Source organism: Aulostomus chinensis, chromosome 17 (assembly GCF_037954235.1).
Source record: "Aulostomus chinensis isolate RoL2024-O1b breed Wild chromosome 17, RoL_Achi_v1.0, whole genome shotgun sequence".
NCBI classification, from domain to species: Eukaryota; Metazoa; Chordata; class Actinopteri; order Syngnathiformes; family Aulostomidae; genus Aulostomus; species Aulostomus chinensis.
This window is the reverse complement of record NC_141336.1, coordinates 24,582,218-24,605,848: the sequence shown is the minus strand read 5'-3', so window position 1 is coordinate 24,605,848 and position 23,631 is coordinate 24,582,218. Positions and strand designations below refer to the sequence as shown.

Genomic DNA, 23,631 nt, shown 5'->3' with positions numbered 1-23,631 from the left:
TATCATACAAGCCTCTCCGTGATGTGTTTCAAAGCAGTCCGGGGTTGGGGAACTGCCCTGGTGGCCAATTAGCCTCAGCCCGGGTGCCATTTAGCCCACATTTGCACTGTTCGGTGACCCCCTTCCACCCCTGCAACAACGCTACCCTGAACCTCAATAAATGTGTGGCAGACCTTGCTCATATTCTGCCGCTCGCGCTGCAACTGTTCTGCTATAAAAGGTTTATTTATGTGACATGTGGCCTCTCATCATCCAGCTGGGGTATTTAAGTCTCTTTCATCCCTCGTGGTTTAAACGCTGAAATGACTTTTCTTAATCACTGAGGTTTGAGGATTTCTTCATTATTGCTGTTTCAGGTTTGAATTACTGTATTTTCTACAAGCGACGTGCAGATATTTCACCGAAAATCTTGTCCTAGTTGTTTCACTTTATTTTTGCAAATGAATATTTCTATTATGGACACTGTGTCATCAGGGTTAACAAAGGATGTTTTATGAGTCTGTTTTTGTTCTTGCAATGTGTTAAGTTTCTTTGTCTAAACAGAAACATGGTTAACAAACCTTCTCGAGGTCTGGTGACAGTGGGGAAAAACACAAGGCAAAACAGAGCAGCTAATGATACCCTTGGCTGACTGTAAACAAGAGCAATGTGTTGCTGGGACATCAAGAATTCAACCAGACTTTGAGAGAGGAGCTAAAATTAGCCTAATGTTTGCAGCCTCTTGGATTACAAAGGCCAGGAGCATTTTGCTTTCTGCGGGACAAGGTTAATTCAACTTGTATTATTCCATCCTCTCATCATTTTGCTTAAAAATAAACATGTCAGATTTTACTAAAACTATATAATACACAAGTCACCAAGAATTATCCTGTAGCACACGGCTCATTTGTTTTAAGAGCATTCTTTTCAACAATGCTCCCAGGGGATATGAGGGGAATTTAAGGATTTGCTGGGAATTCAGTCATTTAAAGAGGAAGAGGGGGATGTACTTACTGAAAATTTACACAGAAAAAGGAGTCTGAGAGGAGGATCTCAGGCAGGGGCAGGAAAATTACAAAAGTATGGACAGAAAAGCACAGCAAGAGTATAAGCGAGAAAATAAACATGCGGAGGGGCTGCCAAGCACGAGCTCAGCAGAGGTACTTCCCCTTATGTGCACAGCTGGATGTCTGAGACAGTGAGCAATATTCCCCTCTCCTCTCCCAGACTCTGACACAAGCAGGGGAATTTAGCTGCTCCATGCTAGGCTGCTACAAAAATAGCACTGGTAGCTGCAAAGTAATGGCCTAATAGCAGCAACAAGCAGAAGGAAGTGTTCAGAGAGTGTAGATCTCCATTAAGACCTTCCAATTAATCCACTCGACGCGGGTCAGGTGGACAGAAATGATCTAACCATACTATGCTGCTCAAATACAGACCAAAATACGAGCCAACACAAAAGCAACACCATGCTGTTTTTAAACTTTGGAGAGTGTGACTCTTCCTGTCTACTCTTTGAAGCACATAAACAAGGTTTTTCTTTAACGGGTTCAGAAAAAGATTTGCATGTCTGAGAGACACAACGGCATTTTTCTTCTTGGCACATCGAGTGTAACCTGCTTCTTTCAATATGGTGTGTGAAGTCTTCAGAGTGGCTCGACTGCCAAGGAAGGTCAAAGAGGTGTGGAAAGTTTTATCAACTGAAATCATTACAATGCAGAAGAGAACCAGAGGTGGAAATGCGTCGCTGAAAAGGCAGCGTTGTGATGGACTGAGCGGTCATGTCACACTGCCACAGTTCGCAGCTACGTTTTACCTCCAACACAGATTTAACGCAGATGGCAAAAGTGGCCTCACCAGCACAACTAATGGGCCTCAGTCATGAAACGTTCCTCCACATTCATTTGTTCATAAACACGACAGGAGTGACTGAAACCTCCATCTTACAGACGTGGTAGCACAGCCGCATGGCTGCTCTACTTCCTTGCTTCTGACATCTCTTGTCCACCTCTTGTAACCAACAATCATCCAGGCTCGCAAAGATTTAATGGTGCCAACATGAATGAGGCCCAGTATTCGCTGAAACTTCCTGGACAGCTTCTTAGTCTCTCCGGTGTGATGAAGCAGCTCTTCAGCCTTCAGAGCAGAATCGTGCTGTAAAACCAGTTCAAACGTACCATGAAACGCAACTTCAAGAGGGATTTTACTGATACAGTTTCCTGGCCGTACTTCACGATGGCCCCGCACTTCCCAACTGCACAAACCACATCATGAAATAATTCAGGATCTTTGAAATCATGCAAACGACAGACAATGAAAGGTATTTTATATTTTCTGATGTATGACATCCACATTCATTTGAAAACCAGGCACTTTGATGCTGGGGCCCTAATTAACGCTGCAAACAGCGGAGTGGCGCTGGAGTAAACACACTTGCTATAGATCTATATCCACTTGTTAAATCACCTGTACACACCGTGAACACCGTCATTTTGATCCAGCTCAAATCGTGTTCCTTAGGCCAGGTTAACTTCCTGTAACCACCAGGTGTTTCTACGCCGTCTTCAGCCTAAGATCCATCATCAAGTTCTCAAGCCATTTCTGATCAATTCCTCCGTGGTGAAGCTATTCTGCCAACAAGGAGGAGGAGGACCTCAAAGTGTAAAAAAAAAGTATTTCCAGTTGCCAGCAGGTGGCGCTATGTCTATCTATCCGTCCATCCATCCAATCATCCCTCTGAGAGAAGGGGTTCACCCTGGACGGGTCACCAGTCCTTTGCAGGGCCATCAGGAGCAATTAGTGGTTCAGTGTCTTGCTCAAGGACACTTGGACATGGTCACCGGGGGAAGTGGGGATCCAACCAGCGACCCACTCTACCTCTGAGCCATGCTGCCCCCCGCGCGATGACTACTCTGTCCCAAAATGTAATGGATTACTCCGTAGTTCAAACTACACCCCTCCAACAAGTCTGGTGAAAATCAGCCTCATAATTTTTGCATCCTCCTGACAGAAAGATCAGCGCCGCTGAAATCACAGCATCCTTGGCAGATGTAATATGGTCACGTCATCATGGCAGCTGCTTGTGTAAATATCCATCGTCATCTTCCGCTTATTCCTTACTAGTAAGGGTCGCGGGGGGCTGGAGCCTATCCCAGCATCTACGGGCGAGAGGCGGGGTTCACCCTGGACAGGTCACCAGTCCATCACAGGGCCAACATACAGAGACGAACAACCATTCACACTCACATTCATACCTACAGTCAATTTAGAGAATCAATCAGCCTCGTCCCCTCTTGATGTCTTTGGACTGTGGGAGGAAGCTGGAGTACCAGAGAGAACCCACGCAGGAACAGGGAGAACATGGAGACTCCACACAGAAAGATCCCGCGCCCGAGCCGGGACTCGAACCTGGAACCTTCTTGCTGTGAGGCCACAGTGCTGACCACTGCACCACTGTGCAGCCCTTGTGTAAATATATCAACGATAAAACTGAACTGAAAATGTTAGGTTCTTTCAGCCGGTAAATTCTTGTTTCCTGTTAAATTGCTTAAATACTCTGCAACTCTGACGGGCAGTTCTGCAGGAATGTTACACAAACCAACATCAAACACAGCTTGGGCCGGAATTTCTCCTGGTGAATTTCCTGAAACTTGTCTTTATCTTGTCTGGGTACGTTAGCTAGTAGAGGCCATTTATTCCTGTTTAGGCTAGTGTGCCAGTGATTCATGGCTTTACAGTGATCTGATCTGCAGATGAACACCAAGTCAAAACAAAGCATGTGGCATAATAAAGTGCAACTGCCAACGATTGCAACATCTCCAGCGCTCCACCGCTGCACAGCCACAGTGGCTGCAGTGGGAGTTTGCTGCTACGGCTTCGACTCCCTCTGGCTACTGGGAGCAGTGAAGTTTTGAACAGCATCTGTTTGATATTTAGGACCACAAAGGAGAAACATGCAACACAGCAGATGACAAGAAAAGGGCTGACCTTACTTGGAAGAGAACAACAAAAGCAAACTGAACTATTTATCCACTCTGAAAAGATACATTTCTATGATTCTCAAGTGCAGATACTTACAGGTAATTCCGAAGGTTCGGGGAGAAACTCTGCGTCTTCTCCAAAAATAAAATCTGGGGGCAACTCTGGATACTGGGCATTAAATATGATATCCCCTGGAACAAAAGAAGAAACCATACAGTAATGAACCTCAAGTATCAAGCAACTGATCAAACTCCCACCTCATATAAGCTCATTTTCAATTACTTGCACTCACTCTTGAGCTATTTTCTCTGTTACTGAGCCTACAATTTCATTTTCTTTGAACGAGAGAAAATTATGCCAAAGGGGTGTGATTATTGCACCGTCAAGTGTCATTTGGCCAATATTAGCGTGCCAACCTGCCTTATTCTGTCTCGTTTAAAGTAGTGGAGCGTAATGTTTTGAACACTGCTGGAACGCGTGTAACTGCAGCAGGAAAGATGTTAAATTATCTTAACCCACAAGTCTTGATGCCAGAGTCTGACATGAAATGGCTTGTTAAGGCAGTTGTTTTCTGCACGACACAGATTTGAGCTCTGGGGTCTTTTAATTGAAGCGTCTAAAAGTAGTGAGGACACTTGACATTTAGCAGGGAAGCAACTCAAATTTGGTCGTGTGAAGATTAACAGCAAAGGTATATGCACGCTAAATAAGTGGCTGACGTGGATTTATAGGGGAAAAATGCACAACTGCAACATCAAAATGCCACCCACTTCTTTTCCCTGATTAAAAATTCAAGAATATATTAATATGCAAATATTCCTCAAGTTGACATGCTGGACACAAGTCTCCGTCTTAAGCCTGTTCACAGTGTTTGTGCACTGGAGGCTACAGATTTCCTCACCACACGTGTGTATCCTGAATATTGGACCAGGATCAGCTTCCGAAATATTTGCCATGTCATAAGTCATGCTTGCGGTTAATCAGATTTTCAATGAACATCAAAAAGCCTTCAACTGCATATCCAAAACACATTTTCCTCCAAAGGGGGATTTACGGCTTCGAGAGGAGAAATACAACAATATTTTTAAAGAAGATGCAGAATGAATTGTGAAGTCAAACAGCCACGCTGAGGCCAGGAGAAGACATCATAACAGGATCACAATGTTCTGATATGATGTTACACAATTCCATTTGTGTGCTGCAAGACTGCTCTGTTCTGCTTTTTTTTTTGTCCTTCAAACAACAGCAACAAAATAACAGGCAAAACTTACACACATGGAAGTAGGTTTCCAAAGGCGAACGATCAAGCTGACCAGAGGATGTGCTGTTGTGTTACGTGCTCCTGCAAGGGGGTCTTAAATATACTGGCATGACTCCAAACTGGACAGGTATGATATATCGTTGTTGACGGACGGTAACGAGGAAGACGCCTCGCTGAAACGTTACTCTAGAGACACACAAGCCTTCACTAAGCCTTATTTCTAAATTATCCAGACATTTTACTGAGGTTGCATATGCATAACAACAAAGGCCACAAATTGTTGCTCAGCAGTACCAACCACATTAGTGGAGCAGTGCTCAGCTCCGCACGGAGAGAACTGTGTGTTTGCACGCTAGAAGTAGGCAGGCCCATAGGCTGGCAGACACCAACCTGCAGCCCTGCATCCTTGATTACACAAATGTTCTTCCTCAGGCCAAAGCACAGGAAAGTACAACTACTAGTACAACAGCTGCAGAGGTGTCACGTGACACGAAGGAATGCCAAAGGCCTGTTTTCTGTTTATTCAAAGTTGCAGCCTTCATGACTCCATGAATTAAAGACTTGCTCTTAACTTATGACAAGTAAAGATGGGGCAGAGTAGCGGGCCGCATCACAACAGCTTTGCTGAAGGAACACCGTTCAAAATCAGGTCTTGTTAGCTGTAAAGAGAGTTTATCAAAGAACTGAAATGTGCATGCAGTTGAAAAGCACAAACCTTTTGACACTGGTGCCACAATAGCAGAGAACGCAGACAAAAGGGGCTGTGGTATTTTTACTTTTGCTCAAACTGTACAAAACCTAACACAACCAGAATGCACTGCGCTTGTTGCCTTTCAAGGCCACTTGGAACCACACACTCATTCTAACACTAACACTCTCATTCAGACTGAGATGATTATATCACTCAGCTGCTTCAGTGACAGTTGTTTAGATTTTGGAACAGTTGCCTGTTGAGGGCGGAGCTTACAAATACTTCTAGGGAATAATCTGTAGTTCTAACGAGCAACGGACGAGGCAGGGAATAGGTTCCACGCACGTTCTTGAGTCTTTCATTGAACCGTTCCGAGCATTCTCCCCATAAAACTTCGTACCCATATATCAGGTTCACACAGGGAACCAAAAAAAACTTGAGGTTCACCTTCACGTGTGAGCCAATGGAAAGACTGGATCTTGTTTTGATTGGTTGGTCTAGTCTCATAAATCTAGTCTGCATATCGGTGGCTGAATGTCATTGTTAACACTTTCATTACCGATCCAGCCCTGGTGAGGAAGGAGGCAGGGGAAGCACCCGTTGAGGATAGAGAGCATCAGTAGGTGTAGCATGGAAGGGAAGTTCATTCAATGCTCACACTCCAGTCTTATTAAGAACCTATTTTTTTTTCCATACGAAGCCGTCAATGTCAGAGACTCGACTGCGCACTGCTCAGCTTCACTGCCTCTAAAGTGATCGTTTCAACTACGGGATCACGAGTACGTCTAGATTTATCTGACTTATTTCATCCTGTGAAAACATTAAAAAAATGCACAATGTTGCTTTGCTGCTTCAAATTCCATCTGAAACGATCACATCTTGATTAGAATGGGTTCATTTTCCTTACAGCGCTGTCATTTTATGAGGACCGTGAGGGTTAAAGGCCGAGGAGCAGACGCAGGGATCTGTCCTCAGCCCTCTCGGTCAGCGGAGCAGCTTGAATAGATTATCATGGAGGCATTCGGCTAAAACAGCTGTGTTTTGGTTGAACTGATAATTGTGCGCGCACAAGTCAAACATGACTTGTCACAATAGCAGTAACATAAAGTTCAGACCATTCTAAAGCCTAAGAATTTTGAAATATTGCTTAAGCTGTGAGATGAGCCCTCTTTCCAAGAGAAGGCCTTCCTGTAACATTCAGTGGCTCGAACAACAGCATGTTTACTGGAATCATTTGACTGGTTAAGCATCTAAATCAGAAATGTGTTCCCCATGTTTTTACACTAAAGGAATTCCTGTGGGTACTGACAGTCTTGCTTGGGAACGGCGAGGAAAAAGCATTCCTTTGATGGCTGTTGGCTTCATTCCTCATTTTGTTCAAGTGATAAAAATGTTTAAATGGCGTTCTCATTGACAACATTCTTTGTTCACTTTCATGCCCCCGTCCTCTGATGTTTCATCATTTAGAAATAGAAAAGAGAGGGAAAAGACCATGGAGAAGCTCTCGCGGCAGCCAAACATGTTTAATGACATTTTTTTCACATGGTGTTGAGGACTTGAGTGGAGGATGTACAGAGGTGGACCTCTCACAACCACACGCTTAATCAAGACCAGTTTGAAATGGTTCATTTAAAAAGAAATGAACTCAACTGCCAATTGTCAAAGCCTTTTAAAGGGCAGGCCAGCTGCTCTAAGACGTAATTACTGGAGAGGCTCAGGAATAACTCCTACCGCCTTGAAACAAGGTCCGCTTCCCTCGGCTCCAAGTCGGTGGGATTTTGAATGGGGTTTTCACCCGTGAATTTCAAAGCATTTGTGTGCCTCGTAAATGGCGGGTGCACACAAATGCTCGAGGAGACGAACGGAGGTTGTCGCGGTCAGTAAATGGAGATGGTAACTTCTGGGTTGGCCTACAGAAATACTTCATCCCCGCGACAGTTTAAAGCACAAAGCGATTCAATGAACTGCATTTCTCAGAGCTCACTTACATTTGAGGGTCTCGCCAGCGTAGGGGATGTGAAGTTTGAAGCGATCACAGCAGGGACCGGGAGTCAGAGACGTACATCTGAACACAGAAGTTAATGACACGTACAAGACAATCATCAGCCAAGCCAACAGCCTGAGAGCAGCTCACACTAAACATCACGATGTTTCTGACTGTGGATAAAATCCACATCTCTCACGTCGTCTGTCTTTGTGTCACCAAAAACACAGATTTTAGTTTCTTTCATGCAGATTTAATTCAGCCACCTTTACTTTGTTGTTTAAATGGTTTTATGACAACAGGGGGAAAAAAAGATGGTTAAATTTTATAATTGACTTCACGCTGTCATATCCACAAACACATAAATGCAGCTCACTGTTGATGTATTAGAAACTGGAGGTTCTATGTTGTAGGTGAGAGGTTTCCTGGCCTGGCAGAGAGGACGCTGCTGCCGTGCAGACCTGTGTGACGCTGCTTCCAGTGTGTGTTCATTGTACACAATCAAGTTGGAAAAGTGTGAAGCCAGGTGGCATCAACTCAGCCTTGTTGATGTTTCAGGACTGGCCCTTGAAACTGTGTATTCAAATTTGAGAGATGACTTGCAAATCATCAAAAATCAAACACAAAAAAGATTTGTATGGTGAGACAAAGTAGTTTTACAGCACAAACAACTTGTTTACCGCTTTTCTAGAATACACTGATGCTGAACAGAGCAGTAAACTGAGAAATGTTGGTAAAACAATGTTTGTACATCAAGGTGCTGTTGCATCCAGTTTTAGATGATGGTTGTTGAGTGCTGGCTTGGATGAGCATGAGGATGTCCCTGCTGGAACACCAGAATGAGAGCTGAGAAACTGTCTTCTATCAACAGCAGTGCCTGTTTTAACGTATGAGCGACCACTGAGGAGAGGAAAAAATCTCAAGGTGCTCTTGGCACCCTTGAGCACAAGATACTGTCTTCTCCCAAGGTGATGAATTATAGATGTTGCATTTGAGTTGTGTTTAAGTCCACAGCATTTTAGCTGCACAGACCAAATGACTGAGTGTGCAGGGGAGTCGTGCACATTTTTTCATGGAGCATCACCCGAACGACAGATTCCTGTGTGTCACTGGTGCGATGCCAAACTATAAACCTCACCCAGTTTTGAGGTCTGTGACGCGGAGACAGTTGGTGGAGTCCAGACCCACACGGCCATTCCGAACCACGCTGCACAGCAGCGGCCGCAACTCGGGTGAGATCCGGTGCAGCGCAACCTCGGGGGACATGTTGTTCATTTTATCCACTCTGACGAGTCTGTGGGAACATATTGATACTTTTAAACAGACCATACTGAATCTAAGCAGTGTTTCAATGATCAGACTTGAGTGTTTCTGCTGGTATTTGAGCGACATCACGTACGCGACAGGGCAAGTTCGATAATTTCCTGGACATGTTCACAAGCACGTCACAACTGGTTTCCTGTTTTCACAGATGGCCTCTTGCCACACGGTGTTGGGGGCGGGGGTGGGTGAGTGTGTTTAAATAAGAATAAATCACCTGTCACGGAAGTTTGGAATTATGATCACATTGAATTCGAGCAGATCATCTCGAAAATAGAGCACTTGTTACCTCCCTCGCCGAGCTTTAGCTACCACAATGCTTGGGAATCACTCTCTATCAAACAAATATAGCATCCTTCAATTTATATAAATTCACAGTTTAAGAGGAAATTACCCAGAATACCGTAAATACCTAGTACAAGGTTTAAAATCACGTAGCTACCGTTAGCAAAGGGGGATACGATGTAAAATTTGGTATAAATTGCGCGCTTCTGTCTCGGACAAGGTAACAAATCCATCATTTTCCTTCCACAGTTTACACTCGATGTGTGTAAAAGTACCTAAAAGAGCTGAAAGTCAAATAATTAAAGTGGTAACTCCGATGTTTACTTCATGCTCAAACGTTCCGGTACATGTTGTTTGGGTCCTTCTGATGTGTTGCTGTATAGCTGTCCGTTTTAATGCCTGATGACGAAATCTGCTATATTAAGATAAAAACCCTGGTGTTTATCAATGTATAATTACAAAAAAGCTAGCTTAAGTTCCTAAAATCAAGCCTTAATAAATAAATGTTATTGTAAAGATATATTTACCGGCATATGAACACCAACGCTTCAGGCAAAAGCTTTAACCGCATAGCGCTCTCATTGTACACTTTGACCGTCGCAAGTCTCAAGTGTAGTCCGTTCGGCTAGAGCCAGTTTGACTGCGAGGTAAATATTATGGCACGTTTCTCTTAATCGGTTTGTCTCAACATTAATTGACCCTAATGGTCGTCTAATGGAGCTTTGCCATATTCCTTTAGTGTTTTTATTGCACAGTATTCCCTGTAGGCCAAAGTTTGAAAGAACACATGACAACTCGTCGCTACTTTATATTTAATATCCGACAATTTGTGACTTTGCACAACAGTGATTTATATGCAAATAATAAGTTGGTCGATATTACACAGAGTATTCTAATATTACTCGGCCTTCATGCAACTGCGAAACTTGAAATCCTGATAGTTATAAAGCTTTTAGGGTCTTTTCACAGGACTTCGACATGCAGCAGGGTGAAAAGGCATGTTTTTGATCCAATTGATCAGGGATCTGATGTTTTTAGGAGGTAATGGCCGTTCCTGAGAACCAGCAAGCACAACACCAGGGCCGGCCCACCTAAATGGCACAAGGCTGTAATACATGGAACATACATGTTATTAAACACACCTGTGTTGAATCTGCGGTGGCATATAGCAGACTTGCAGGCATCTGTTGTCTCAGCAGCATCACTCAGTGGGTTTGAAGCATCAGCAAACTTTGGATCACGTACGAGATTAAAAAATAATTTTATCTCTACTTGTAAATGACAACAGCATATGTGTCATATGTAAACGATAGGTTTTAGTTTCCTGGCTATTTTTTTTGTCTCTTACAAACAGGAAAAGTCAAACAATAACAATGAATGCTGAATAGGGAGACACGGAGCGAGTAAACAAGGGTGCAGTAAGATCAGTGGTGTTGCTGCATCAGAACGTCCACCTACATGAAGGTGATTCAGAATTTCTCTTGAAGTGTCCAGCAGAAACAAGGCAACAAAATATGTTCAGTGGGTGGATTCTGTTTTGTGATTTCCAGCTGCAGTTCCCTGTGTTGTTGTTGTTGTTGTTGTTGTTGTGTTGTGTTAGTCTTTAGCGGTTGGGCAGATGTGAAGGCGGGAATGAAAAAAGAGCCTTTCCACATGCTCTCGGTGGCGTGGATGTAATGACAGAAGAAGACTTATCTATTGTGAGAATTTAAAAAAAACATTTTCTGCCTGCCATATCGTAACTGTGATATTACAAGTCCCTCTCACAATAAGAAGTTTTTGTTCTGTGCTACTAAAGATATTTGCACTATTTAGCCATCATTTGCAGGGTTTTTTCATTTCCATTTGTTAGTTCCGCATTTATTCATCCTGTGAGTATTGGTGATGGTTTTATTAATTCTAATTAATGTTCGAAAACAATTTATCAACTTAAATATGATGCGTAGTTTGTTGTGTTTCCGCTTATCCTGTTGAGAATGGGCTGGAGCCTATCCCAGCAGCCTTCCCCCTGGACAGGTCACCAGTCCATGGCAGGGCCAACACATAGAGACAGACAACCATTGGCTCTCCCAGCCAGGCCTACGGTCAATTTAGAGTCTGGATTAACCTGGTCCCTCTTGATGTCTTTGGACTATGGAGGAAGCTGGAGTACCAGAGAGAACCCAGCAGGAACAGGGAGAACATGGAGACTCACCCAGAAAGACCCCGTGCTGCAGCCGGGGCTCCACCCACAACCTTCTTGCTGGGGGGCCACAGTGAGGACCACTGCTCCACCGTGCCCCCCCTAGAGTAGACTTTTAACAACAAATTTAATTTCCCCCTTCATTCATTTGAGAGGTACACCATTTAGCCTTTGGATGAATGGTAGCTTAAACCCGAGTCCTTAGTTTTGTCACGTTAAGCTCCTCTGCCGACAGAATGTGCAGGATCTGGGTGAACCAGTCCTCATTTGTTGTGACCACGTTGACTTGTCTGTGTTAAAGGTCGCTGAATGTCTTGAGTCAATAATCTAAAGCCACAAGCATGTCAGTCATCAGAGGAGCTGTTGAAGGTGGATTCCTGCCAGCGAGCTGATGGTCAAACTATTCCAACACATTTATTGTCAGAATTGATCGTGATGTCATTAGTCATCAGGCCTGCATTTTTGTTTCCTACCATCCATGAATCATGTGATCTTTGCTGTCTATCCACTGGCCTGAGTGTGGATTTTTTTTGTTTTTGCAACAATGTTGAAAACAGCAGTCAGTACAGCTGCTCCCTGTAGACTCCTGACAGTATAAACACAAGTATTACGTGTATTCGGAGAGTCTGCAGCGACACCGGCAGTATTACTGCACCCTTATAAGGAATGTTTAAACACCTTTTACACTGTGCTGCACCTTTCTGCTCAAACACTGGTCAGCTTTGACAATTCAGCCTCAAATTCAAGGCAAGATGGAGAATTTTAAGAGGGTCCCCCTTTGTTTTGAGGGACTGGACAATGCGTACCTCTTAATATTCTCCTGCAGGGGAACGTGGAAGGTTCTAGCTTCCGATGCCTGCAGAGGGAAGACGATATGCTGCGAGATGTGGGAGAGAGAAGTGAACCATCCTAGAGCCAGCGGCCAGGCTTTCCAAGTCCTCCACTGCATAGGAAGAGATTTGAAGAGATTAACACACTAGCATTAGCTCTGATACAAGCTGAGGATTGAATTAATTAAAGACTTTGCCGGGCTGCGCCGCGTTCACATGCTTTAGCGTTGAACCCCTCCACACCCACACCCCCTATAAGACTGGAACCTGTCCAAGTCAGCCAGCGATGAATGCTCTATTTTTACCTTCTTCCTTGTTTCACTCCAGCTCATGCTAATGTAGGAGATAAATTATATCAAGTGATTTGGTTTGGAGGCTGTTGAGACACTAGTTTACATATTTAGCCTGAAATGCCCTCAAGGAGTTCACTGTGTTTATGAATAAGTATTACTGGGAAGGCCTGGACCAGCGCTGAAACTGGAAATCTCCTAAACCGTTGGTGTGTTATTCAGAAAGACAAATGTTAATATTCTGAAATGAAAGCTGTTACAGATGCGGGGATGAACGATGCCAACAAAAACCAATTGTGTCTTAATCAGATCATGACTGAGGAGGCTTTTGATGTGATGGTGGTTGGCTCCTGCATGACTGACTTGGTCAGGTAAGTAAACTTCTCTCATCAAGTGTGAGTACTTCTACTTTCTTAATTAGCACAAAGAAATCTTTCCTTTCATGAGAGGATCTAAATGTCTTGACTCAGTCTGGGGGCAGGAAACTCCTGCTTCCTCAGGTGGGTCCAGCAGGAAGCAGCATGTTGGCTAAATGTTCAGGGTTGTTTTACGATGTTTGTTAAAAGAATGACAGCAGAGTTTCTCTAAATTTGGGTCAAGACTGTGGACAGGATAAGCAATCGAAAATGGATGGATGGACTCCAGTATGGAAATGATGCTGCAATGGGTTTCCTGTTGGATGCAGTGCATTTAGGAGTACATGAAATATGTACAACTGACTGAAATGTCACATTTTTAATGTGCTTATTGTAGGGCTTCATGACATTTTTGCTGTTGTTGCAACAAATCTGGTCCAGTTGCTGATATTTACTGATGTCGCTGTTCTCTGTATGAAAACAAGCTTGTATGGTATTCATATATCCCTGAAAAACGTATGTAAACACTGTGAATTTGTGAGTTAGCCGTCAATAAACCATGTATTTGCTGTTGAGCAAAGAGGAAGAGGCTGGAGCAAACCTTGGCCGGTATCGATAACAGACGCACTGTCGGGTAGCTGTGCTTCCGGCAGTCAATCCCCTTAGTTTAGAGCTTTTCTCCCCAAAAAATGATGTGTAAATTTTCGTGCATTCAATTTTAAAACAGAGACAAGTGAAAAGGGGAATGGTAATCATGCTTTTGTGTTTTTGCGCTACTTTTAGTTGCTTTTGAGGTGTGGAATGGAGACTTGAAGTGATGGACTGCATACGGAGGCCCATGTGGGCCTAAATGATTTGGGTTTATCACATTTCCTGGAAATATACCAGCAGTTGCTGACCACCAACTGTTGCTGGAGGAAAGTTATGATCATCACGGTTTTTGGGATTCATCGACAGTGACTCACGCGTCACTGTAGGCTGATTCAACGGCCATAGAACCTGGACAAGATGGCCGACAGACAGACTGACTGAATGAGGGATATTTTAGGCAGATCGTCAGTTTAGCATTTACCGTAACTGTTGCGAGCTGAGTCAGGCAGTGACATGGCCTCCAAAACTCCTCTGGTGATGATTCCTGTAATTCTTTGCGGTGGGTGCTAACTGATAAGCCGTGTTGGGGAGTTCTCAAAACGTTTCTCACGAGTGTTGCAGACGTAGCCAACTCTTAAAGACTAACATCTGTGATCGCAAGTGATGCGCTGCTCACGCACTTGGTTCCTCCATGAATTTATTTGGGCCATCAAATGCTAAAACATCTGTCTATGGTGACTTCTGACACCGCGCCCGCCATTTTGTGTTCATACATTTTACAAACAACAATAAAGAAGCAACATTCATGGTTGTAGTCGGCGGTGTGAAAGAGGCTGAAGATGTGACCTGAGATAAATTTGCCAAATAATTTTGGAGCTGCAGTTTTACGTAACCACAATTGTTTCTTAAAACATATTTCTCCTTATTATTAATGACCTGTATTTTCCTTCAGGGATTTTATTTTGACATGCAAGCTTGTGGAAAATATGGCCTATGGTCTGAAGGGTGTTTTCCATCATGGCTTGAAAATGACTGTCCTGTCTACAGCGAAATAGAGGAAGTGGTCTAAACTTAGCTAATGCTGCTGGATTTTCAGTGCTTGTACTGAAAGCTCCAGAATGTTATAGGGAAGATCAGCAGTCAAACAGATTTTGGTCTGATAGTTTTTAGTGAGCGGACGCCAGGTTCTGATCTTTGAAGCCCCGTCGATTTCTACGTTTACAGCCAGAAGAATAAATGGTTTCATCTGCTGCTGAGCTGATAAACGGCTACAGAAAATAAAATCACCGATCCGGCAGAAGTCACCGCCGCTGTTAAAACTTCAACTTTTGAAGTTTCAAAGAGAGCAGGTGATAATTACTGCTTACTGAAATGTCAGCGTTGCATCATCCTCATATGTGTTGAGCCTAATAGAATTCTTTCCCACGAAGAGTTAGTCATCAACCAATCACAGTGATTTGGTTGAAAACAATTCGTCACCCTCATTTACGATAACCCTCATGTGGAATGACACAATCAAGCAGATTCCTGAAGTCACTATGACGTCAGGAGTCTTTCGGAGAGTCAGAAACATTAATGACTGCTGTCAGTTTAGCTGTGAAACTTCATTTTTGTGCAGAACCCAAGAAATAGAAGAACTATCACCTTGGTGCCAGCGCGTGAAAACGGGACTAAATGATAACGATCTGTGCTGCGGCTGCTGGTGCGGCGAGTCGCTTCACGGCATTTTTTCAAGAGCACACTAACAATTCAAGTTGTCACATTGTTGCTCAAACTGCTCCAGAAGTCCCACCTTATCAAAAACATATGGCTTCTACCCACAGATGTGTTTACTTTTGCTCATTAGAAATTCAAGCAGTGACTCTGCTTTGACGGGCAGGAGTTGTCAATTAAAACTCTAATAAGCAAACGGGAAATGGCCTGTTTTTAGAACGTGTGTGTGTGTGTGTGTGTGTGTGTGTGTGTGTTGGGGGGGGGGCTTTTTGGATGGAGGTCAGAATGCGGGTAGGGGAGGGTAGTTGGAATACATTCACAGCCCTTCAAAGTGATATGCATGGCTTTGAAGTTAAAAATCCAGTTGTCTTGAGCAGCCAGTGTTTGTGCGGTGCTGCAGTTGACTGACAGACAGTGCACGCACACACACACACACACACACACACACACACACACACACGCATGCTCACTCTCTCTGCTGCATTGCCATACAGACACACAAGTGTAACATAAGTCTCTGTGGTTTTGAGTTTAAATGCATCCGTCTGGCTTTAGAACACACTGTGCTCCAATTATACAGCTTGTTGTTTGGTTGTAAAAGGTTGTGATTAATTGTGGTGTGTATGTGGTGCAGAGAGGAGCAGCACAGGCCTGTTGTCAAAGCCATACAGTGCCCCCTACTGCTTTAGCTCACTGAGAGGATCTCCTAAATTCTGGAGCACAGGATTAATTCGATCAAAGCACAGCAATTGCACATTTATCCAAACTGTTCTCAAGTGTGAACTCTCTGGCTGTCAGGAAGTCAGGCTCGTATTCAACTCGTGTGTCTTGAAAAAGCCTTTTAAAAGAGTGAAGGTGCATTTTCAGTTCATCTGCAACTGTTTGGAATCGGCTTCCTGGGTCTGTCAGATGTGCTGGTCTCTGGACTGGCTCACCCTCGGAGACGAACCTTTTTAGAAGTCTCTTTCACTGTCATTCGTCCTCTCGGTCCATCTTTCCACGATGTTTCTTCACACGTTTCTCACTTGCTCTGTTTTTCCCTGTTGCTCCATGTTGGTACGTCTTATATTAGAATTGATTTTCCTCTTTTTAAGGGTCTGTGAAGCGCTTGGTAAAGATGGCTTGCATCATCTGTTGTGGATGGAACTGACAGGCTTCACACTCTTTCAGTGTGTGCAGATTAAGATCGTAATATTATTAACTCTTTTTTTTAATTTACAGATGTATCAAATCTTAAGCAAAAAATATCTGATATTGTGCATCCCAAGTGTATTTATTGTAATAATATGTACAGGTGAGTGTACGTTGTTGAACTCCGATTTAAGACTGAAGTTAAGCCCTCTGTTCAGAGACTAAAATGGCAAAATGCAGTCACACTGGATCTCTGCTTGGCTCGTTCTGGAAAGGAATGATGACGATCCACTCTTAACTGAGGAAGGCAGAGATCAGAAAAGTCTTTTCAGGAGCGGAACTCCTTCTTTCTTCAGACCTGTTTTGATAATCATCTCCTCAGATGTACCTTTGACCTCGAGGAGTGTTCTGACCCTGAATCTGCCCACTGAGAGTTCTTGTTGTTCATCGATTGTTCAGTCTTGAGCCCAACTGAGTTGCAGCAGCTTTCTTGTTTTACGTTAACACATGAATTCATATTTCTGTGACAGTAATTAACATATGATGACAGGAACAGGCAGAAGCATGCTGCTTATATGTACTTGTTTATGCCTTATGTCTTTTTCATGAATCCTATATAAAATAAGCTGCGTAGGAGTCCCTGATAATAGAATGAGGGAACCCCCCAACTCTCACAAGTAGCCTCATCAGCCTTTACTCTGAAAATTAATGTGGAGGTGCGCACTTGAACGTGAGCGTCGTCGTGTCGTTCACCCCAACAACAGAAATACATCTCCTGTATTCCTCCTTTTTTTTTTTTTTTAGCTTTTTTCAATAGAAAACTTCCCAACATCTCCTTAACAGTGTTTTTTTTTTTTTTTAGATCTTTTTATATTATCAACATTTTTTTTTTAAATGAAGCAAATTACTTTTCTTCCATAAACAATGACAAATATGAAGTTAAGGTTTTTTTGTACTGACTTGGTCCTGGAGTGGCCATATAATAATAGTAATAATGATAATAATAATAATAATAATAATAATAATAATAATAATAATAGTAATAATAATAGTAATAATAATAATAATAATATCATTTGGTGGACATTGAGTAAAAAGAATATACACTTTTTCACAAAATAAATGAGTGTGTGTGTGTATATATATATATATATATATATATTTATATAAAGAAAAAATAGAATTTTATATATATATATTTATATAAAGAAAAAATAGAATTATATATATATATATATATATATATATATATATATGAAAAAAATAGAATATATATGTATATGTATTTTGACGGGCATGTGCTCAGTCTTCAGGTCGTCTGGACAATCTAGAGTAGTAGGAGGTTCATCATAAACCGGGTCTACACCATAACAATCTGAGTGTCCGGTCACTCTTTCTAATTGCAAAGGTTTTGGTTTTTTTTAATTACTAAGTTGGGATGCTGACGTCAGTGCTACCATTTCAAAGAATGAATAGACTGATAAGTGGTTTATTATATCCCCCAGCTATGATTATAGAGAGAATAATAACAATGTGCATGCGGCTCCAGAAAATGGTTCGACCACACAAAAAGAAACGCCCACTTCAAGCCAGACGCTGCAGTCTTTGTTCGACCGGTCACCTTGTCCTGGTTTTCTGCCTCTTGAATCAGAAACCTTTGCAGACTAGGAATGTTACACAAGATGAGAACAAAAGTGTGAGTGGCTGCAGCAACGCAATTCCTGAAAAGCGACTTCAGAGAAAGAAATGCCCAAAGTTCTGAATGCTACTTCAGAAAGTTTGAAGGATCTATCAAAATGAGGTCAATCAAAATCCCTTATTTAGATAAATGTTTTCTTCTTTATGGCATCCACCTGGGCTTGTTTGCTTCTGCTGCCCGGCGTTGCTGCAGCACACAAGAGAAACGTCTGGCTCGACAAAGTGATCCTGTCTCATCTCATCACACCGCGTCTCTCTGCTACATTCTCCAGATAATCTTTCCTTTGTGTCCTAATTTAAGATGATCAGAATAATGGTTTTTGATCCTGCAGTGTTTGGATTTCGCGGCTCTTGAAAATGTGTGCCGAACATGCAGCAGTTTCAATATCAAATGACAAATCTTTTGCTGATGCGGGAATGTTAAGTGTCAGATTGGATGCCTGCAGATACCCAGTATCAAATGGCTCATACTGGGATTGAGCCAGACATACCTGTCTGAGTCAGAACATGATGTGGAGATGTGGACTGGTTTTCCTGTAATAACTCACCCACTGATAACTCACTCATCTGTTTGTTTTGATTAATACAGTCGAACATTCAGAGTTCACCGCGGGGAGGGTGTGTGTGCGTGTGTGTATGCGTGTGCGTGTGTGTGTGTGTGTGTATGCGTGTGCATGGAGCTGGAAAGACCAGCTCTCGTTTAAACTGTGGAAACAGCACTTGTTTTTGTCCACGTCTCCTTCCCCGTGTTGCTCACTAACAGCTGAGGAATGACTTGAAGAGACTCTGAGAAGAAGGAAATGTGTGGCAGCCTCAGAGCAAACACGTCACGTCACTGAACACCTGCTACGGTTCCGTGGGAGAAAACACACTTAGGTTGCACTTTTTAGCACCTGTTTGTTTGTTGGTCTCATCAGAGACAACAATAGACGCGCGCGCGTGTGTGTGTGTGTGTGTGTGTGTGTGTGTGTGTGTGTGTGTGTGTGTGTGCGTCTCTCTGGAAACTATTTGCTATTTGCTTTGAAGAGAGTCAAGTTAGCTGTTTTCACACAACTTCCAGTCTTTAAAATAACTGGAGCTTTGAATCTGGCTTTGTACACACAGAGGATTGGCATCCATTTTCTAGGACTCTCTATAACGACAGAAGTTTGTTAAATATCTAAAACACCAGTATCATGAAACTGGTTCACTTTTCAAATCTCTGCCGTGAGCCCCCCTTTGTTGTGATTCCAGAATGCGGAAAGAGCCAGCCACATATATTGAGCCAGTTTTTGGGTGAAGTTTCTCTTTGGATCCCGGCAGGAAAGAGAACCCAGAAATGTCAAACCTTCAAAAAGTTTTACCCTCCTCCAAAATCAAGATACCCTGGTTTGTAAAAGCGAGTCCCTTGGATCTACTGCTTCTGAAAACATTAAAACTTCTCGTGTACTTATTGTTGCAGTTGCAGTGAATTTTTCATGCGCTGCACCAGTTAGCAGCTGATGTAATAATTGCCAGCCTAGCATATATGCTACATGTTGAATGTGACTTAGCTTATGGAAGAGTTTCTGGTTTGTTTTCGAGGCAACCGACTCAGCTCAGAGACCACAGGCTGGTTCAGAAGCCACAGGCAGCAGCCGAGTTGCTTAGATCATCAAGACTGACACGTGGGAAAGTTCTAGGTGGGTTCTCCAGAGGCACAGAACCCCCAAGGCTCACTGGTTGTCACATTACATTTCTTCTTTGAGTTCTGTCATCGGGGTCTCTCTCGTTGTGAAGTATTGGACCCATGTTTTTAGTTCTGAGCTTTAGAGGTTTATGTCCGGAGACGTTGGCTTCATCTTCTCACAAGTTTTATGGCAAATACAGTTCGCTGCATTTTGTGTTCCTGCATTATTGTTCCAATGAGAACCCAACAGAACTTTCTTAAAAAAACAGCCTCTTGTTGTTTCAGCAGATTTCTAGATTGGACCAATGTTTTTCTCTCACAGCTGCGACACATGTGAGGTGCAGTAGAATAGGTCGTATGTGTGTACGTGTATTTGCAAGTGTCGGGCCTTTGTTCCGCTTCCCTCTCACCACATTTCAGCCTCACTGACTCTACATCCTGTTATAGCTATGGGCATTTTACTGTTTTCACACGCTGATGCAAACATAGCAGCATTTATAACAAGCCCAAGTGTTTGCCATCAGTTACTGGAAATCCTGAGGTTGAATGAACTTACTGTAACAGCACACCTGCAACAAACACACTCGCTCACATACAAGTGTAAGGAAAAGAGCAACAACTGGGTGAAAAACAAGTTTATGACAACATCTTCCCATCCGCAAATCCTGGCCAGCGACCAAACCACAGCTTTGTGACGTTCAGGGCAGAGCCGTCTGACGTCTCATCCCTGTGTTACTCACCTTCCACTCCGGCTGTGTGATTGGACAGACTGCTCTTCCCGAGGGCGCCCACCTGTGGCATATCAACCTTAGGGGAGTGGCGCCACTTAACCCAGTCCTGATGAGTCAGGAGTTACTGGTGTCAAGTTTAGTCATTCTTGCGTTTTTGTTTATTTATTTTTTTTGCATCATTTAAAAATCTGGAGCCACTAAGCCGACTGAATGTCCAGGTCAAATACCGCTTTTATCGTGACAAAGTCCTTTCTGAGTCCGTGATGCTTTTGTGGTGACTCTTACGCTTGTAAGTATGCGATATTTGGTAAAGGAAGAAAAAACATCTCAGAGGAAAAGTTTCTCACGCTCCCTTTAGTCTATTGCAATTGTTGCATTTGGTTGATTTTTTTTCCTGGGGAAAAACAAGGCCAAAAGACAAAAGAAACCTCTTGATTTCCAAGCTTAGCTTTGGTTAATGGAATATTTTGTCCTTTAGTGGTTATCTTCACATTCTGACATTTGACTTTATTCGTTAGGGATGTGAATGTAGCAGGTTTTTCCTTGTTGATGTGTCAGAGGGGATTACAGATGAGTCTGTGTGCTGAAAAGAATGGGCCTATACAGTATGTAGTATGTAACATGGAAACATGAATTACTCAAAACCAACCTTGCTAGCAACAGCAAGCTAACCTTGACTTCCTAATTTTTCAGCTCTCACCAGCTCTGATAAAACAGTGATTTTAATAAAGCATTGCTGCTTTTATTTTGAAGTAAAGCTCACTTTACTGGAAGTGATTTGCAGGCCACTGATCCAGGATCACACCTGGCAAGTCAAACCAAAAAAAGGAAAGATTTGTGATTACTGCTTCCACTGTCGATAGAAATCGGTCATTCGGTCGACAAATTGTCCCACCTCCCTACTTACAGTGCTCTCTCTTTCCTTTGGAGAAGTAAACTCTCACATTTGTATCTGTAGGCTGACAGGAGTGGAAAGACTTAATAAGATAAAGCTAATTCAAGTGTATTTAAACTCCATTTGTGAGTCCATGAGGTTTCCTTCCCTACCTTTCTGACCCTCAGCCAGGCACCGAGGCTACCAAAAGCTGGGGAAACCATCCACGGTCACAAGTTCTTCATTGGCTTTGGGGGAAAGGGGGCCAACCAGTGCATCCAGGCTGCCAGACTAGGGGCCAAAACAGCAATGGTTGCCAAGGTACTGTATGTCACCAGAATTCAGATTACAGCCATAGACACTGCAGCTGTTCTGTATTTGTCTCTGGTTCACTGTGGATCCGATCTTCCATGTGTGTAGTCCAAGAACTAGTTAGCAACTCCCAAAAACTTTCATTCACACTTCAGTCATTTTACCACATCAACTCTCCATGTCTCATTTTCTCTTGATCAATACCATAGTGCATGCATACGCCCACCCACACTTGCGCGCCTTCAAACAGGCCTATTCCCACACCATGCAACCCCGAGTCTCCAATCAGTGAGCAGAGAGTGGCCTCTCAACCCAAGCACTAAAGCACCGAAGCCCCACCTCTGTCAGAACAAAGAGTCCCGATCGATAACAACCCAGTGCGGGAGGAGCTCTCCGGGCATGGGGAGAACCCAAAAATAGACACCCTGGCTTGTCAAAAACATCCAAGACAGAAGGCCATTCTTCAAAGAGAACGGGGCCAAGCAGCCAATACCAGCCCAACCCACCATCACAGACAGCTCGAAGTGCCCGAGTTTTGGCACATTTTTTGGAAAGCGTGGATTCGAAGTGGGTGCCTCTGGGCAAGGTGGGGACCCCTTCCACAACCCAAAGTATCTACAGATGTGGACATCCCAGTGCGGATCAGGGGAAGAGCGGAAGGAGGGAAAGAAAATGAAGCGAGGTGGGCCTGAAGAGGCGTAAAGGCGGGGTAATCGTGTCTTCAAGGCTTGGCGCAGCTGGTCGTGTGTTTGCACGTGTGTGCTTTTGTTGGCTTTTGTGTGTTCGTTTTTGCACATTTTCCGTAGCGGCACGATGCCAGTATGCTGGCAGGGCACACGAAATTCCAACCCAACTGAGGTTTAAGTATTCCACTTTTCAAAAGTTGCCGCTAACCAAGTCTGACCCTGCTTGACACTCTTGTTGTTGTAATCGTTTTGCCTTCTGTCTATTCTAGGTTGGTAAAGACTTCTTTGGAGACAATTATATCCAGAATTTCAAGGACAATGGCGTGCACACAGGTATTATAAATGGGTTTTTTGCATTACATGCCAAATTTGGTTTCCATTTTCATGTTGCATGGAGCAGAGATCATATCAGGGGCAGGCATTTTTAGTCTGAATCTGTAGATTCTTTCTCTTGGCTTTTCGATATACTGGAATATTTGACTGTTTTTGAAAGAATCAAGTGCTTGCCAAACAAAAAGGACTTTAAGCGAAATGTCTTTTCAAGTTATACTGAGTACACATCCAAGCAATTAGGGGTGATTAGTATGCTGACATTTCGTTTGATGAAAGTTTTAAGCACAAGTTCAAAGAAAGAAAAGGCAAATAAAACTGTTTTTTTTTTCTAGAATGACAAATAACGGATCCTTTCAAAAATCTGTGTTGCACCTTTCTATCTCAGACTTAGTAGGTCAGACCTCCGACGCTGCCACAGGAGCTGCGTCCATCATTGTCAATGATGCAGGTAAATGCTTTTGCCACCATGCTGAGATCCTAAAAGCTCCTCCATTTGCTGAAATGTTATTGTGCATGCACAGCTAGCTCTCTCTCTCTCTCTCTCTCTCTCTCTCTCTCGCAGACACAGAAACACACACACTGTAATCGGCAAATATACTCACACACATTTACATAAACCTACAAGAGACAAACACATGAGTTCACCAAACTATGTTGAGAATTCGGCAAACTCTCTGGTCTGTTGCGATTCTGAAATGCACTCAGCTGCGGGTGTGACCCCCTGCATCCTTTTTCTACCCTCTAACATGGACAGG

General features: G+C 43.2%; 2 protein-coding genes across 9 annotated transcripts in view; one reads left to right on the top strand and one right to left on the bottom strand.

The window, feature by feature from the left end:
- babam2 (BRISC and BRCA1 A complex member 2) overlaps window positions 1–9,866 on the bottom strand; it is a 69,796-nt gene extending 59,930 nt beyond the window's left edge. The window contains exons 1-4 of one of the 2 annotated variants that reach the window (XM_086182185.1): window positions 9,777–9,866; window positions 9,035–9,190; window positions 7,901–7,977; window positions 4,057–4,151 (exon numbers count right to left, since the gene is read on the bottom strand). In XM_086182185.1, the coding sequence (XP_086038311.1) occupies window positions 4,057–4,151; window positions 7,901–7,977; window positions 9,035–9,171 (309 nt within the window). In that variant the 5' untranslated portion in view covers window positions 9,172–9,190; window positions 9,777–9,866. Of the gene's footprint in view, window positions 1–4,056; window positions 4,152–7,900; window positions 7,978–9,034; window positions 9,191–9,295; window positions 9,439–9,776 lie in introns of those variants that run through there. The other variant, XM_086182186.1, reaches the window with a different exon arrangement.
- rbks (ribokinase) overlaps window positions 9,368–23,631 on the top strand; it is a 36,468-nt gene continuing 22,204 nt past the window's right edge. For 4 of the 7 annotated variants that reach the window (XR_015109714.1, XR_015109713.1, XM_086182191.1 and 1 more), the window contains exons 1-5: window positions 10,102–10,148; window positions 13,113–13,174; window positions 21,734–21,866; window positions 22,813–22,876; window positions 23,262–23,324. Coding sequence is in view for 5 of the 7 variants with exons in the window: in XM_086182191.1 (XP_086038317.1) it covers window positions 13,116–13,174; window positions 21,734–21,866; window positions 22,813–22,876; window positions 23,262–23,324 (319 nt within the window). In the remaining 2 variants the exon portion in view is untranslated. Of the gene's footprint in view, window positions 9,405–9,478; window positions 9,722–10,101; window positions 10,149–12,003; window positions 13,013–13,112; window positions 13,175–21,733; window positions 21,867–22,812; window positions 22,877–23,261; window positions 23,325–23,631 lie in introns of those variants that run through there. The other 3 variants (XM_086182190.1, XM_086182189.1, XM_086182188.1) reach the window with 3 other exon arrangements.